The sequence below is a fragment of the Argopecten irradians genome, chromosome 2 (genome assembly GCF_041381155.1).
Source record: "Argopecten irradians isolate NY chromosome 2, Ai_NY, whole genome shotgun sequence".
NCBI lineage: Eukaryota > Metazoa > Mollusca > Bivalvia > Pectinida > Pectinidae > Argopecten > Argopecten irradians.
Window position 1 is genome coordinate 29,301,619 of NC_091135.1, and position 16,369 is coordinate 29,317,987.

General features: G+C 32.6%; 1 protein-coding gene across 1 annotated transcript in view; it reads left to right on the forward strand.

Moving 5' to 3' along the window:
- LOC138315068 (protein C-mannosyl-transferase DPY19L1-like) overlaps positions 1-13,691 on the forward strand; it is a 46,262-nt gene extending 32,571 nt beyond the window's left edge. The window contains exons 6-22 of the mRNA XM_069255801.1: positions 33-126; positions 395-452; positions 1,047-1,138; positions 1,373-1,445; positions 2,104-2,208; positions 2,523-2,609; positions 2,749-2,805; positions 3,053-3,133; positions 3,536-3,637; positions 4,388-4,459; positions 5,048-5,121; positions 5,489-5,516; positions 9,370-9,489; positions 10,839-11,013; positions 11,190-11,289; positions 11,678-11,803; positions 12,191-13,691. Coding sequence (XP_069111902.1) covers positions 33-126; positions 395-452; positions 1,047-1,138; positions 1,373-1,445; positions 2,104-2,208; positions 2,523-2,609; positions 2,749-2,805; positions 3,053-3,133; positions 3,536-3,637; positions 4,388-4,459; positions 5,048-5,121; positions 5,489-5,516; positions 9,370-9,489; positions 10,839-11,013; positions 11,190-11,289; positions 11,678-11,803; positions 12,191-12,341 — 1,595 coding nt within the window. The 3' untranslated portion in view covers positions 12,342-13,691. The remainder of the gene's footprint in view (positions 1-32; positions 127-394; positions 453-1,046; positions 1,139-1,372; positions 1,446-2,103; positions 2,209-2,522; positions 2,610-2,748; positions 2,806-3,052; positions 3,134-3,535; positions 3,638-4,387; positions 4,460-5,047; positions 5,122-5,488; positions 5,517-9,369; positions 9,490-10,838; positions 11,014-11,189; positions 11,290-11,677; positions 11,804-12,190) is intronic.
- The last annotated feature ends 2,678 nt before the right edge of the window (positions 13,692-16,369 follow it).

Below are 16,369 nucleotides of genomic sequence, written 5' to 3' on the forward strand. Positions count from 1 at the left end.
CTGTTGTATTTATTTTTTACTTACTGTTTCAGGTCTTGGAGAACCATCTTATTTCTACATAGAGAATGTATTTTTCCTCAATGGTGTTATGATGAGTGTTTTCTTCCTCTTTGGTACCTACTTAAGGTAAGTTAGATATACTATCACTACCTTTTGTCTTCACTCAGAGGTAAGTGGTATTGTTTAGTTAAACCATGAGAGAAAGCCAAGTTTAGTGTGCAAATATTGTCTAAATGTTAGAAAATTGGCATAAATTTTATGTAATTGATCTAGTTAAACCAGAGTCTTGGAAAGAAAATGGAGAGAATTGTATTCATTATCATTTCACTTTCTGCACAATTGATTTAAATTAGTTATGATATGGCTTTACCTTGATTTACACTTGTTGTTGCAGTGGAAGTGTGTTTGGAGGAGTTTTGACTGTTGCAAGCTTCTTCTATAACCATGGTGAGGTAAGACTTGCCCATATTTTAAATTGTATTAATTTGTAAATCTTATGGTGCACTTGTAAAATTGATTTTAGTTTATTATCTTAATAAAAAGATGTTTGGAATTATTATTTTCAAAATCATTGGTTAAAGCATTGTCATTACTGGTTTATTTGTATTGATCTTACAAGTTACATGTTATCTTAATATACAGTAACCAGGTGTCTGTATTCAGGATTTAAAACTGTTAATATAGGGTTACTTCCCTTTGAATCTTAATGGAAGTAATCTTTTTTTAAAAAAAGGTTAAAAATTATACTGCATAAAACATTATTCAACCTAAAACGTTTAATAGTGTCCTCTTTGTTGATATCTGATTCTAGCATGCTATGAATAGGAATAATTCAATTATTATGAGAATATTATAGTTTACCCGATATGTGTAGTATAGGCACATTATCACTTACGGAAAACATTGGACAGTATTCATTTACATATTGCATTGTCATTTTAATAGCATAGAAAAGAAATGAAACAAGAAATTAAATAAATGTTAATGTAAGATATATATAACTAAAGTGGAAATCTTTTAGATAAATGTCTGACCTGTTTTGACAGTCCACCAGATGTATGTGGACGCCGCCATTGAGAGAAAGCTTTGCCTATCCCTTTTTAGTGGTGCAGATGTTATTGGTTACACATGTCATCAAGTAAGTTTACTTACAGGTCATTTAATGTTTTTATTTGTTTTAAAACTTCATATAGATTGCATAGATAAAAACCTTAAACATGGTAGTGTACTATTACAAGATACCTGGGTAATCATTTACTTTGAGAAATAGGAAAAGAAAAAAATCAGAAGAAAAATTCACTATGAAAATTTGTCATATTATTTTTTCAAACATTCCAATTTTTCAATATTCCATGATTTTGATGTGTTGCAGGTCTCGGGTTCCATGTTACAGATATAGTGGCCTTATAGCCTTCATCACTGTGTGTTTTATGTTGTCCTGGCAGGTAAGTAGTAGGTTATATAATCAACTCCAATGTACTGATGATGGTGGACTATTCAAATCATTTGTTCATGGTCTGTCTGTCCATCAGTTGTAAATAATTCTTTTTACCACCATTTCTCAGAAAGTACAGAAGAGATTTTCTTACATACAGTATTTCATATATAGGTACCCCTATAATACCCTAGTTGTTTTTCTTGCATTTTGGGACCAACAATCAGTCAACAAGATGGCAGATAGACTACCATATTGGATTTTGATAGTTGTAGTTTGTTATTGCAATTCCGCAGAAAGCACTGTACGGTTCTATATCAAATATCATACGTAGGTTTCTTTTGGAACTTACTTATGCATTTTGCAGTTTTGGACTGCTGAAAATACAATACGGTGACAGGCAGCCCTCTTGGATTTAGACAATTGAAGTTTTTTTATCACTTTTTTTCTAAACAGTCATCACTATTTCTCATCAGATGCTTCAATGGAAGAGGAAAATATATCTCATGTAGAAAGGACACACTTTGTCATCAATAAATGTAACTTAGTTCATATTTTGGTGAAGACTAAGCTGCCCTTAGTTTGTATGTCTATCTAGCATCTCATTGATCTGTGTAGCTGGTTTTAAAATCAATAATTGTATGAATGAGAGCTTGCTTTGTTTACAGTTTGCCCAGTTTGCACTGCTCACTCAGACATTGGCCGTGTTTGCGACATATGCATTGGGTTACATTGGGTCACAAAAGGTCAAGGTTATCTTATTTGGTCAGCTGGTGAGTATCATTGTAATCACAAAGCGGTCATTACATTTGAAGTCAGTTGATGAATTACATAAGGGCAAGGGCTAAACAATAAGGCAACCACCTTAACTTTTATATATGATTTTTAAAAGACAACCAAGATCATCCCCAAAGGTCAAGGTTATAATAGGTCCACTAGTCACTCAAGGTCAAAGTCACAACCGTAACTGGCCTAATGAGCCGAAATGTTTTATTTACATGGTCAGGAAAGCAGGTGATTATTATCTTATTAAAATTTCTCAGTTTATTTATCTTCACTCTATGAAAATTGTATGTGGTATTTTCAGGTTGGACTTTTATGCAGTTTCGTAGCTTTGTTCGGGAATGAAATGCTTCTGACATCCTTCTTTACATCCTGCCTTGTAACAGTTTTGGTAAGTTAAAGTTTGTAGAAACAGTAATCGTGAAATTAAAAAAGAAATTGTAAAATTACCAAAGACTTGTCGTATGACATGATTTTGTTCAGCATTTTTAGCATTGTATGATTTTAACCATAGTATTTTCCTTTTTCAGGTTATTGTCAGTTTGGAATCATTTCTAGAGAAGCTGAATTATAAAGTTTTAATACTGGTAAGTTAACAAGTTTCAGGTTGAAATGGTTTGGATGGTCCATCAAATACTAAGTTTTGACTGTAATTAATGCGTTTTTCTGTTCACTAAAGTGGGGATATGAATTTGATCCACACATTTGTTTACTAATACTAAGATTGACAGGTTTAAACCATTATCACCATTTAAAAACAACCTTACTGTAATTTAACATGTTCAGTATATCTGTGGTTCTTCAGAGTTAATAACTATTTTTTTTTCACAAAAGGCCACACAAGGAATCCTACTGATTGTGTGTACAGTTGGACTGAAGATTGCACTGTCGTCAATCCTCCATGTGGCTGATGATGTAAGTCGACAATGTTACATGTTAGAATGAAGACTGCCTTATTGGGTTTTTTTTATGACTGGCATTGATTTTCTACAACGTTAGATGTTTTCTCTTCAAATAACAGCAGATATTGTATTCTTTATTTATTATTAGTTCTTGTTTTACTCAGTGCATTATCAATTGAATATACAAAATGTTGTTTATTTTCCCCTTTAGTTCACATTTGGCAGTGTCAAAGCCCTGAATCTGTCTGATATTTTTTATAGAACTAAAAATAATTTACCTGAATCATTCACAGACAATATGCAATGTACCGTTGGATAGATTTGATATCTAGTTATACTTAACTGTAACAAGTTCATTGCTGTCATACATATCATGTATTGATACATATTTTTGATAAGTTTATATTGATTACAGGCACACATAGGAGATATCTTCCGAAGCAAGTTTTCAAACTTCAAAAACTTTCATACAATGCTGTATACATGTGCAAAGGAGTTTGATTTCATGGAAGCAGAGGTAATCAAAATGTTTTAATGTATTATGCAATTTTGATACCATATTTGCCATAATTAGTGCCCCTCTTCCAGAGAAGGAGTTGAATTGATATTAATGCCCTCCATTCCATGGACGTAACAATGTTTTAAAACTGTGTGATGCTTATAACATCTACATTGTATTCCATATCACATGAACTTGTCAGTCTTTCACATGTGAATCATGATGTAATTACCTATGCATGTTAACTATGACAGATTAATGTGCCTCGAGTAAGAAAAAGTTAAAATATGGCTGACCTTTTTTCGAGGTTTTTCATCCACAACATAGGTTTTGTGTTCCTAATTATCCCACTATGTTTAAATGGTTTAATTACAATGAATATGTTAATTTTTCATCACAGTTCAAGATTATATTTTGAATTTTATAAGCTAATACATGTAAATGAAAATTGATATCTAGTGTTGGACAATATCATCTTGAAACAAATTTACCATTAACTTTCAAAGAATTTGGTTTAATTTGTTTCAAGAGCATCTCAATCCATCATTCCATGAAATTGACCAATGTAAGATTCTTTCCTTGAATAATACAAAAGACTTTGTGAACACAGGTTTTCAGTGATATCCAAAACACGATATAATAAGTGTTGTAGAAGTAATCTTTTACAAAAGAATTATCACAGGCTTGTATTAAAATACCATATGTGCCACTCAATCAGAAGCTGTGAATTTGTCTTTAATGATTTATACCATGTTTTCTTTGTTTCAGACACCAGTTAAAGTTCTGAAGACATTACTGGCCCCTTCTGTTGCCGTGTCTTTGCTGGCTGTCGTAGTCCAGGTAACAATGTTAAGAAATAAAATACACTCGCTTCATTGTAGACGGTCACATTTATGTCTCACAGCTCACAAACATTTATAGATCCATCTAAAAAAAACTAACAGATACTTCTAATAGTGACTGTTGATAAAGGAACACTGAACATAATGATAGCAAAGTCTCATTAACTTAGAAGTCAATTTATTAGACAATGGTAAAACTCCAAATAAGCTAAGTATTCAAGGCTGCATTCACCATCATGATATACAAAGCACTTCTAGATAAACAGGATCCTCAGATATACAAGTTCATCTGTATTTTGTTCTTATTACAAGTACTTTGTATATGGTATTTAAAAAATTGTTTAATATTATATATTAAACATAGCAATTGTTTAATATCTAACATATTTGTCATTATCTTACATTCACGATCATAGAATTGTTGTATTAGTGTGATGTTCATTGTTTTGAAGGTATAAATTCCTGCATTATCTTTATAATGTAGTGGAATTCTACTGTAACTTTGTTTAAACATTCAAGAGAACATTGATGCTTCATATTAAGGTTTCTTGGTACAGTTTATTGAAATGTATTGTTTGTTATTCAGTTACTGAAGAAGGAGTATGAATCGTGGACAGCAGATAAGGATAGCGGATCAGATAATAATGAGGATGATGGGAGGTTTGTTACCAGGAAGATTTATTATTCTGTTGGAATATTCTGTACTGATCTAATATGTCAGTTCACTTAAACCTAACAAGAAATGTCATCTCTAGTTACTAATAATGGTATTTAAACGTATCACTTTTGAAATGGAAAAGAAAACCTTATTGCAAGTTGATAGTAACCTATTTGCACTTGGCAAGTGATACTAACAAAAACAATACAAAAATTAAAACTGTCCATCAATTTTTGACATTTATATACTGCATATTTATGTAATAAGTTGAATATAATTAAAATATCTTTGTAAAATATTAAATCTCTTAGTAACATGCCAATAAATTGAGAAAAAAATTAAAATCAAATTAAAATGTTTTATTTTCAGTCACAATAGAAGTAAGCCGCATGCAGAGGTAAGCTATGTTAAACACAGCAGAACTCGTTGGCTAATGAACAGGGCTTGATCTCCAGTACTATGCCCTAGAAAATATAATTGACCTGGAAATTAAATTAAGAAAGAACTTTAATCTTGTTCCAGCAAATAAAGATATTTTATGAAGCTGTGCTGTTAACAGTAGTGAAAATTTTATCATAATTTTTATTCGCAAGAGATTTTTTAGAATGATAATTACAATAATTATGTACATCTCCATGAGAAATTGACTTTCGTATTGGTAAATAGCAGCAAGTAGGTAATCAGAATTCATGTTGGCAACAAGAAAGAATTTTGTTGCCAAGACAGGCCATATAGAAAGTTGTTTGTTACATGTATTTATGTTAAGGCGTATAGAATGAAAAAGAATTGAAATAAGTCTACCAGAATGTAATTAGGGCCCCGCATCGAGATGCGGGTGCCCTATAGTAATCAGGTTGTCCGTCCGTTTGTCTGTCCGTCTGTCCTGTCCGTCCGTCCGTCTGTCCGTTTTTTTTCTTTTGCACATTAATGATGGAAGGGAGTGGAGTATTTTCCCCATATTTTACATGATGATTCCCCATCCATCCTAGATCTGCTTGGTAATTTTTCAGGCTGAAATTAAATTAAAAAATCGGCCATCTTGGATTTTAACATTTAAAAACTAGTATACAATATTCACTTAGAACAGTTTCATCTAACTTGATATTTTTTCAGAATTTATCCTGAAGTAAGTTTTTCCAGAGACAAAGAAAAGATATACCATTCCACAGAGTTTATTTGCAGATACAACTCTTATGGAAAAAAAACTTTTACATGATTAAAATATTTGAGCAAGACCTTTATTCCCTTCCTTTCACATTTGTTATGTGTTTCTTCAGCAAACTATGAGGTTTACCTTGTTTAAAAGGGGTATTTGAGTTAATTGTATGCTCTTAATGTAATGTTAGCTTGGAATCAGGATTCAAGTTAAATACTTGGAAGACTTTTTCCAAAGAATTATAATAATGTACCATCATCGGTTTCCCAATTAATGTTGACATTAATTATTTATTAGCAACATATAGCTAACACGGAAGAATTCGTTGTCAAAATACTACTTTTCCACTTAAGCACGTCAGACACATAGCGGGGCCCTTTCTGACGTGTCAGTGTTCTAGTTATATATTTTGTTTATACTCCCTTTACCTTACAGCTGGTGTACCACCTGTAGAATGAGAAGTAATTATATATTTTATATATACTCTCTTTACCTTACAGCTGGTGTACCACCTGTAGAATGAGAAGTAATTATGTATTTTGTATATACCCCTTTACCTTACAGGTGGTGTACCACCTGTAGAATGAGAAGTAATTATGTATTTTGTATATACTCCCTTTACCTTACAGCTGGTGTACCACCTGTAGAATGAGAAGTAATTATGTATTTTGTATATACTCTCTTTACCTTACAGCTGGTGTACCACCTGTAGAATGAGAAGTAATTATGTATTTTGTATATACCCCCTTTACCTTACAGCTGGTGTACCACCTGTAGAATGAGAAGTAATTATGTATTTTGTATATTCCCCTTTACCTTACAGCTGGTGTACCACCTGTAGAATGAGAAGTAATTATGTATTTTGTATATACCCCCTTTACCTTACAGCTGGTGTACCACCTGTAGAATGAGAAGTAATTATGTATTTTGTATATACCCCTTTACCTTACAGCTGTTGTACCACCTGTAGAATGAGAAGTAATTATGTATTTTGTATATTCCCCTTTACCTTACAGCTGGTCTACCACCTGTAGAATGAGAAGTAATTATGTATTTTGTATATACTCCCTCTACCTTACAGCTGGTCTACCACCTGTAGAATGAGAAGTAATTATGTATTTTGTATATACCCCCTTTACCTTACAGCTGGTCTACCACCTGTAGAATGAGAAGTAATTATGTATTTTGTATATTCCCCTTTACCTTACAGCTGGTGTACCACCTGTAGAATGAGAAGTAATTATGTATTTTGTATATTCCCCTTTACCTTACAGCTGGTGTACCACCTGTAGAATGAGAAGTAATTATGTATTTTGTATATACCCCCTTTACCTTACAGCTGGTGTACCACCTGTAGAATGAGAAGTAATTATGTATTTTGTATATACCCCTTTACCTTACAGCTGTTGTACCACCTGTAGAATGAGAAGTAATTATGTATTTTGTATATACCCCCTTTACCTTACAGGTGGTGTACCACCTGTAGAATGAGAAGTAATTATGTATTTTGTATATACCCCCTTTACCTTACAGCTGGTGTACCACCTGTAGAATGAGAAGTAATTATGTATTTTGTATATACCCCTTTACCTTACAGCTGGTGTACCACCTGTAGAATGAGAAGTAATTATGTATTTTGTATATACCCCCTTTACCTTACAGCTGGTTTACCACCTGTAGAATGAGAAGTAATTATGTATTTTGTATATACCCTCTTTACCTTACAGGTGGTGTACCACCTGTAGAATGAGAAGTAATTATGTATTTTGTATATACCCCTTTACCTTACAGCTGGTGTACCACCTGTAGAATGAGAAGTAATTATGTATTTTGTGTATACCCCCTTTACCTTACAGCTGGTGTACCACCTGTAGAATGAGAAGTAATTATATATTTTGTATATACCCCTTTACCTTACAGCTGTTGTACCACCTGTAGAATGAGAAGTAATTATGTATTTTGTGTATACCCCCTTTACCTTACAGCTGTTGTACCACCTGTAGAATGAGAAGTAATTATGTATTTTGTATATACCCCCTTTACCTTACAGCTGGTCTACCACCTGTAGAATGAGAAGTAATTATGTATTTTGTATATACCCCCTTTACCTTACAGCTGGTCTACCACCTGTAGAATGAGAAGTAATTATGTATTTTGTATATACCCCCTTTACCTTACAGCTGGTGTACCACCTGTAGAATGAGAAGTAATTATGTATTTTGTATATTCCCCTTTACCTTACAGCTGGTGTACCACCTGTAGAATGAGAAGTAATTATGTATTTTGTATATTCCCCTTTACCTTACAGCTGGTGTACCACCTGTAGAATGAGAAGTAATTATGTATTTTGTATATACCCCCTTTACCTTACAGCTGGTGTACCACCTGTAGAATGAGAAGTAATTATGTATTTTGTATATACCCTCTTTACCTTACAGCTGGTGTACCACCTGTAGAATGAGAAGTAATTATGTATTTTGTATATACCCCCTTTACCTTACAGCTGGTGTACCACCTGTAGAATGAGAAGTAATTATGTATTTTGTATATTCCCCTTTACCTTACAGCTGGTGTACCACCTGTAGAATGAGAAGTAATTATGTATTTTGTATATACCCCTTTACCTTACAGCTGGTGTACCACCTGTAGAATGAGAAGTAATTATGTATTTTGTATATACCCCCTTTACCTTACAGCTGGTGTACCACCTGTAGAATGAGAAGTAATTATGTATTTTGTATATACCCCCTTTACCTTACAGCTGTTGTACCACCTGTAGAATGAGAAGTAATTATGTATTTTGTATCCCCTTTACCTTACTGTGTACCACCTGTAGAATGAGAAGTAATTATGTATTTTGTATATACCCTCTTTACCTTACAGCTGTTGTACCACCTGTAGAATGAGAAGTAATTATGTATTTTGTATATTCCCCTTTACCTTACAGGTGGTGTTCCACCTGTAGAATGAGAAGTAATTATGTATTTTGTATATACCCCTTTACCTTACAGGTGGTGTACCACCTGTAGAATGAGAAGTAATTATGTATTTTGTATATACCCCTTTACTTTACGATACCCTCTTTACCTTACAGTTGGTCTACCACCTGTTCCAACTGTTGGCCTTTACTGCCATGGCCCTCCTTATCATGAGGTTAAAGCTCTTCTGGACGCCCCACATGTGTCTCATGACCTCACTGCTGGCTTCTCGAGAGGTATCTAATTTTATCTATTGTAAAACATAAATTTTGTAAAATATACATTGAAGTTACAGTGTAAAAATAAATACTGATCTTACCTGGTATCAGCTTTGAAAGCTGATGATACATGTATAAATTTATTAATTCAAAATGTAATGTTAATGTTTTACTCTATTCTTAGATTTAGATTATTATTCTTAGTTGTAAATAAGAGGTTAGAATTAGTGGAAGTCCAATGTTTTAGCATTGCCAGACTCCAGAATCATACATTTATCTTCGACTTTAGTTTAGACTTACCTGGTAGCCAAGCAGAAATGATCTAACGTTTTGTAACATCATGTTTGACTGGTTAAGTCTAAACTTAAGACTATTTTGGACTTAAGACTGTTTCATGGTCTTGAGGCCTGATGGCATTATGTATTCTGAATAAGGAAATTTAATTTTAGGCTAAATACTTTGCATGATAAAGCTATGATCGTGTAAGCTGTAAACATATCTCTGTTTTACAGTTGTTTAGTGTAAGCTGTGACCATATTTCGATTAACAGTTGTTTTAGTGTAAGCTGTAACCATATCTCGATTAACAGTTGTTTAGTGTAAGCTGTAACCATATCTCTGTTTTATAGTAATTTACTGTAAGCTGTAACCATATCTCTGTTTTACAGTTGTTTAGTGTAAGCTGTAACCATATCTCTGTTTTACAGTTGTTTAGTGTAAGCTGTAACCATAACTCTGTTTTAAAGTTGTTTAGTGTAAGCTGTAACCATATCTCGATTAACAGTTGTTTAGTGTAAGCTGTAACCATATCTCTGTTTTATAGTAATTTACTGTAAGCTGTAACCATATCTCTGTTTTATAGTAATTTACTGTAAGCTGTAACCCTATCTCTATTTTATAGTAATTTACTGTAAGCTGTAACCCTATCTCTATTAACAGTTGTTTAGTGTAAGCTGTAACCATATCTCTGTTTTATAGTAATTTACTGTAAGCTGTAACCATATCTCTGTTTTATAGTAATTTACTGTAAGCTGTAACCCTATCTCTATTTTACAGTTGTTTAGTGTAAGCTGTAACCATATCTCTGTTTTATAGTAATTTACTGTAAGCTGTAACCCTATCTCTATTTTACAGTTGTTTAGTGTAAGCTGTAACCATATCTCTGTTTTATAGTAATTTACTGTAAGCTGTAACCCTATCTCTATTTTACAGTTGTTTAGTGTAAGCTATAACCATATCTCTGTTTTACAGTTGTTTAGTGTAAGCTGTAACCATATCTCTGTTTTACATTTGTTTAGTGTAAGCTATAACCATATCTCTGTTTTACAGTTGTTTAGTGTAAGCTGTAACCCTATCTCTATTTTACAGTTGTTTAGTTGGGTGGGCAGCAGAGAGAGACAGTTGGCCATAATAGTCCTGGTACTAGGTGGTATGAGTGTCCAGGGTGTTCAGAACCTACAGCACCAGTGGAGTATTATGGGAGAGTACAGTAACTACCCCTTGGAGGACCTCGTCGAGTGGATCCAGGCTAAAACATCAAAACGTAAGTTTTAGGTGATATTTAAATCCCCTGTGGAGAAGCTGGTTGAGTAGGTCCAGGCTAAAACACCAAATGTATGATTTATGTGATCTGCCCCTTTATCAAGATATACAATTACATGTTAGGACAGTCACAAAATATCTACATACCATTAATATAAACCAATATTTCATGTATAGGTGCTGTATTTGCCGGTCCAATGCCAACTATGGCCACCATTAAACTATGTACAGGTCGGCCAATTGTCAACCACCCTCATTATGAAGACTCTGGATTACGGTGAGTGTGAAGAATACATTTTCATAGCCACGATGAAATTTGTGACAATCCATTCCTTCCCATTCATATTTCACAAGAAGGCAGAGCATTTTTCGCTTACAGACTTTTCTAGTTCTGTTGTGCTTCCTTAATATCATTAAATTTCGACACATTTGATGAAAAAGAGAAATTAAATGCTTTGTAAAAAAATAAAATAAAATAACTGAAGGGAAATAACTCCCAAGATCAACCATAGCAACTTGTTGTTTTGCATTTGATCCAATTTAAATATACATGTGTCCTTCATATGTATATCCCTATTTATCAATACAAAGAGAAAGTTTAACAATATACTATATACCTGTTATTAATGATAATGAATCTTTTTTTTAAATTGCTTGGAATTCAGGGAACGGACGAAAGATGTATATACTATGTACAGTAGAAAACCAGCTGAAGAAGTGAAAAAAATTCTCAAGAAGCGTAAAGTTCAGTATGCTATTTTGGAGGAATCCTGGTGTAACCGTCGGTCTGGGTAAGTGTCGACAATTTTAGAAGAAATAGTTAACTTCAAGATGACTTTTAATGTTTATAAACTGAAAAAAGCACCATATTGTATAAAAATGTAATGCTTATCCTGAAGAAGGTTACAGAATTCTGTTTTAACTTTAATGTTGGTAGAATGTATGACCTAGATATACAATATTTATTACTAAAGATCTCATCAGTATTATTTTGTAAATAATTTTCGGCTCTTTCATGAAACATGTTTTATCTACTCCAAGTTGAAATTTTTATCCAATATGTTACGATTGATTAAATATTTCCTATTGATTTTTTTGCGATCTAAAGATCCACTTTATGAAAAAAAATTATGAAACATTTAATAAGATATTTTTAAAATGTGTGTGTTGATTTGCAGGGTTGGATGTTCCATGCCCGAGATCTGGGATATCGAAGACAAGGTGAATCAAGGGAAGCAACCACTGTGTCAAAAACTACTCAATAATCCAGAGCCTCACTTTAAACGAGTGTTTAGGAACAATGTTTATCAAGTCCTCAAGGTGACGTAGCAGGTGCTCTCATTGCATAATCAGGGTGACTTTAACATTGTCAGGGCGACATTTGGCGGTGTATACATGAATGAAGTGAGATCTGATTGATAATTATAGTTATAGTAGGCAGCGTAAAGCTAGTTTGAATAGCGTGTGTGTTGATGTTAAACATCAACTACATTTTGTATATTGGAAAACACAATCAGATTAAAATAATTCATAACATCTTAATTACCAATGATATAAGAAAGGCTGTAAAATTTTGTTTCAATTAAATTATTTTTAATTTGATCAAAATGTTAATTTTGAAGTTTTCATTGAGTCTTGTGACTGACTTTAAATGACTACCAGTATATCCATCTATTTTTTTGTTGTTTTCATATTAAATCTGAATTTCTGATTGGCCAATTCTTTTTTTTTTTCATATCGCTATAAGTCAATTCACTCAATTTAAAACAATTTTACAATTTTTTCATACCCTATGAAATTAGAGAAATAGTCATATCAATGCTAAAAATAACTGATAAACAATGTAAAATTTAGAATGTAAGATGTTTCAAACATTAACTCAATTTTTGTTCCTGAATTAATCATATTTTGAAATCATTATTTTACCAGGTAATGCCACCTATGCAATAATTTTATTGTATGCAATCCCTTGTATATGCCATGTATTTAATATGTTAAATGTGATATTTATTTCCAAACCTGTCGGAAATCTCTGTATACATACATTAGATCTGACACATTATGATTGCGGATTAATTCAAACCTGTATGGCTGTTTTAACTAAAGGCTTACATAGTCATAATAACTTTACTATCCCAAATTGATAAGTATAATATAAGTTTTTGAGTCCTCTGTGGAATTGAAGTTCACTGCTGAGTGTGAAGAACTGATATAAGTTTTTGAGTCCTCTGTGAATTTGAAGTTGACTGCTGAGTGTGAAGATTAGTTAGTTTTAATCTAGAGTTAGGAAGGTTCAATATTGTTTTTTTTATGAAAGCATATAAATGCTGTGTACATGAATGTATGATCTTGCAGGTTTTCGTTTTCTGGCATTTCCAATTTTTTATGTTGGATTTCGAGCATTATGTTTCTGAATGAACATTTGTGTATGAACTTAGACTTTCATTGTTCTGTGGGCAAACCAGTCATAAAAGTTAATCGAAACCTTCTTAGCCCAAAACCAGGAAAGGGTGGCTAATTATAATGTTCTGATGTCAGCTGAATGTGTTTTCCTGTCAGATAGGGAAGGATATTTTTTCCCTAATTATGGTAACTGATGGATGTATAAATCTTGAATACTTTCCACTGTTTTGCTAACACTTACGTTATTACAGAAAGGTTCTGTTTTTGTTGTACTTAGTACTTCGTAAGAACTTAGTTAGAAACTGTATAGAACTTATAGTTTAGAACTGTTAGAACTATAGTTTAGAACTGTTAGAACTATAGTTTAGAACTGTTAGAACTATAGTTTAGAACTGTTAGATTTATAGTTTAGAACTGTTAGAACTATAGTTTAGAACTGTTAGAACTATAGTTTAGAACTGTTAGAACTATAGTTTAGAACTGTTAGAACTATAGTTTAGAACTGTTAGAACTATAGTTTAGAACTGTTAGAACTATAGTTTAGAACTGTTAGAACTATAGTTTAGAACTGTTAGAACTATAGTTTAGAACTGTTAGAACTACAGTTTAGAACTGTTAGAACTATAGTTTAGAACTGTTAGAACTATAGTTTAGAACTGTTAGAACTACAGTTTAGAACTGTTAGAACTATAGTTTAGAACTGTTAGAACTATAGTTTAGAACTGTTAGAACTATAGTTTAGAACTGTTAGAACTATAGTTTAGAACTGTTAGAACTATAGTTTAGAACTGTGAGAACTATATTTTAGAACTGTTAGAACTATAGTTTAGAACTGTTAGAACTATAGTTTAGAACTGTTAGAACTACAGTTTAGAACTGTTAGAACTACAGTTTAGAACTGTTAGAACTATAGTTTAGAACTGTTAGAACTATAGTTTAGAACTGTTAGAACTATAGTTTAGAACTGTTAGAACTATAGTTTAGAACTATAAACCAAACTTTGCTCACAGGATCATAATAAGCATTTTCAAGCATAATGACCTTAAGTTTGTTTCCTATTGTTTTACTTAACCTGCATTTTGATTGCCTGCTGAATTTAAGTTGGTTTTCATCAATTAATAGAAATTGTTGTTATTGATGTGGGTGGATATTAACAGAGATTTAAATAGTAGGGATAAGAAGGTTCCTCATAGCCTTACTTAACGACGCCCGCAGCGGAAGCTATCCCAGAGTGCATTGCGTGTCTAAATTACAACCGAGTTCGTACAGACTAACTGTGCCATATTGAAACTACGCTTCATCCGATGAAGCGATCTAGTCTATAATTCAGGAGATGAACAGAAAAAAACCCAAATAGCTTAAAGTTTGCTCTTTATTGAAAATGTTATTTATTTGAATAATCCATCACATTTTCATAATTGTAGAGGTTATATAAATAAACGTAATGTTAACTGTGAATTTCCTGTTACCAGCATGGTTACTTCCTCGATCGGTACAACTGATCGCCCCGTGAAATATTAGTATAATAAAACCCACGTTCTCTGATTTCAATAGTTGACTGATTTCCATTTAGTTTTCAAATATTTGTTGCTTGGTAAATTTTACATGATAAAATATTAAATTGATTGAATTTGAACATATTTAACCTTTTGAATTTTCGGTGGTATAACTGTACACAAATCATCGAAGCTACCCTAAATTTATAATGGCGACGATACTGTTCCGATAGGGTCGTGAAAGATAGCACAATTAAAACCATGTTCTCTGATTTCAATAACTGTTTGATTTCCATTTAGTTTTCAAATGTTAATTTTCTATTGATTGAGTTTGTACATATGGAAACTTATAATGCTCAAGTACAAGTGTTAACAAGTTATCGAAGGTACCCAATATATCATGGCGAAGAGATACAGTGCCGATCGAGCTGTGATAGATAGCATAATTTGATATCTAATTAACGGAAAGTGATTTGCAACTGCTATGTACAGGTGTCATACTGTCTTCAAGTGAACCTTCGGGCAGAACACCTGGTCACCGCCCCAGGTCACCGCCCCAGGTCATCGCCTCACTTAACTCAACGGGGGTCCATTTACCTGTGTCTGAGTCTCGAAGGCTATACAGTAAGTTTGTAAAATAGATAATATTTTTCTAATCTTAATTTTCCCAAACAGCTTTATTTATAATGCATAGAACCATATTGAAATAAAAGTCAATTTTAAGTGAAATGTAAATATTCTGCTTTACCAGAGATTTGAATATAATTTATTCAAATATCCTTCTTTACCAAGCATCAAGCTTTTATAATATGTCATTAATCACAAAAATTTACCAACATTTTGATCATTACTTACAGAATTTTTAATGCATAGATTTTTATTTTACAATTTTTCATAAAAAAACAACACAGAAATATATATACATACATGAGATTAGCGTCTCTAATGCAACAGTAAAAAAGCTATGAGATACTTTTCGATGTTTATCGGTTTGTATATAGTCAAATATGTCATACACAGCTTCATGGGCTAACACTATGATAACTCGCCTCCAGTTATTAGTGCGCAGACACACGGCTTGGTCTCGGGGTAATTGCTCATCCGTTTACGATAACAATAGGTGGGTATGTGATATCGCGAGAACAGCCCTAGTTACTTATCCCAATTATATTTAAATCTCTGATATTAATAAGTTAAATTTTTTAGGCTAAGAAAATTATACATAGTTCCTCAAGTTGTGTGAATTAAATGTCTTTCTGATAACTATGCAAAGTAAAATTGAGTGATGAAGGAGTGCCAGAGTTTAAATAATAAATCAACGCTTTACTAAAATGTAAATGTTTAACACTGATACTGCCAACTGAATTCCTGTTCTACTGAATGTCTAAAGCTACATAACACTGATATATGAACATGCTAGATGTGCTGTCACTTATGGACCAATAGGTGTTTATAATT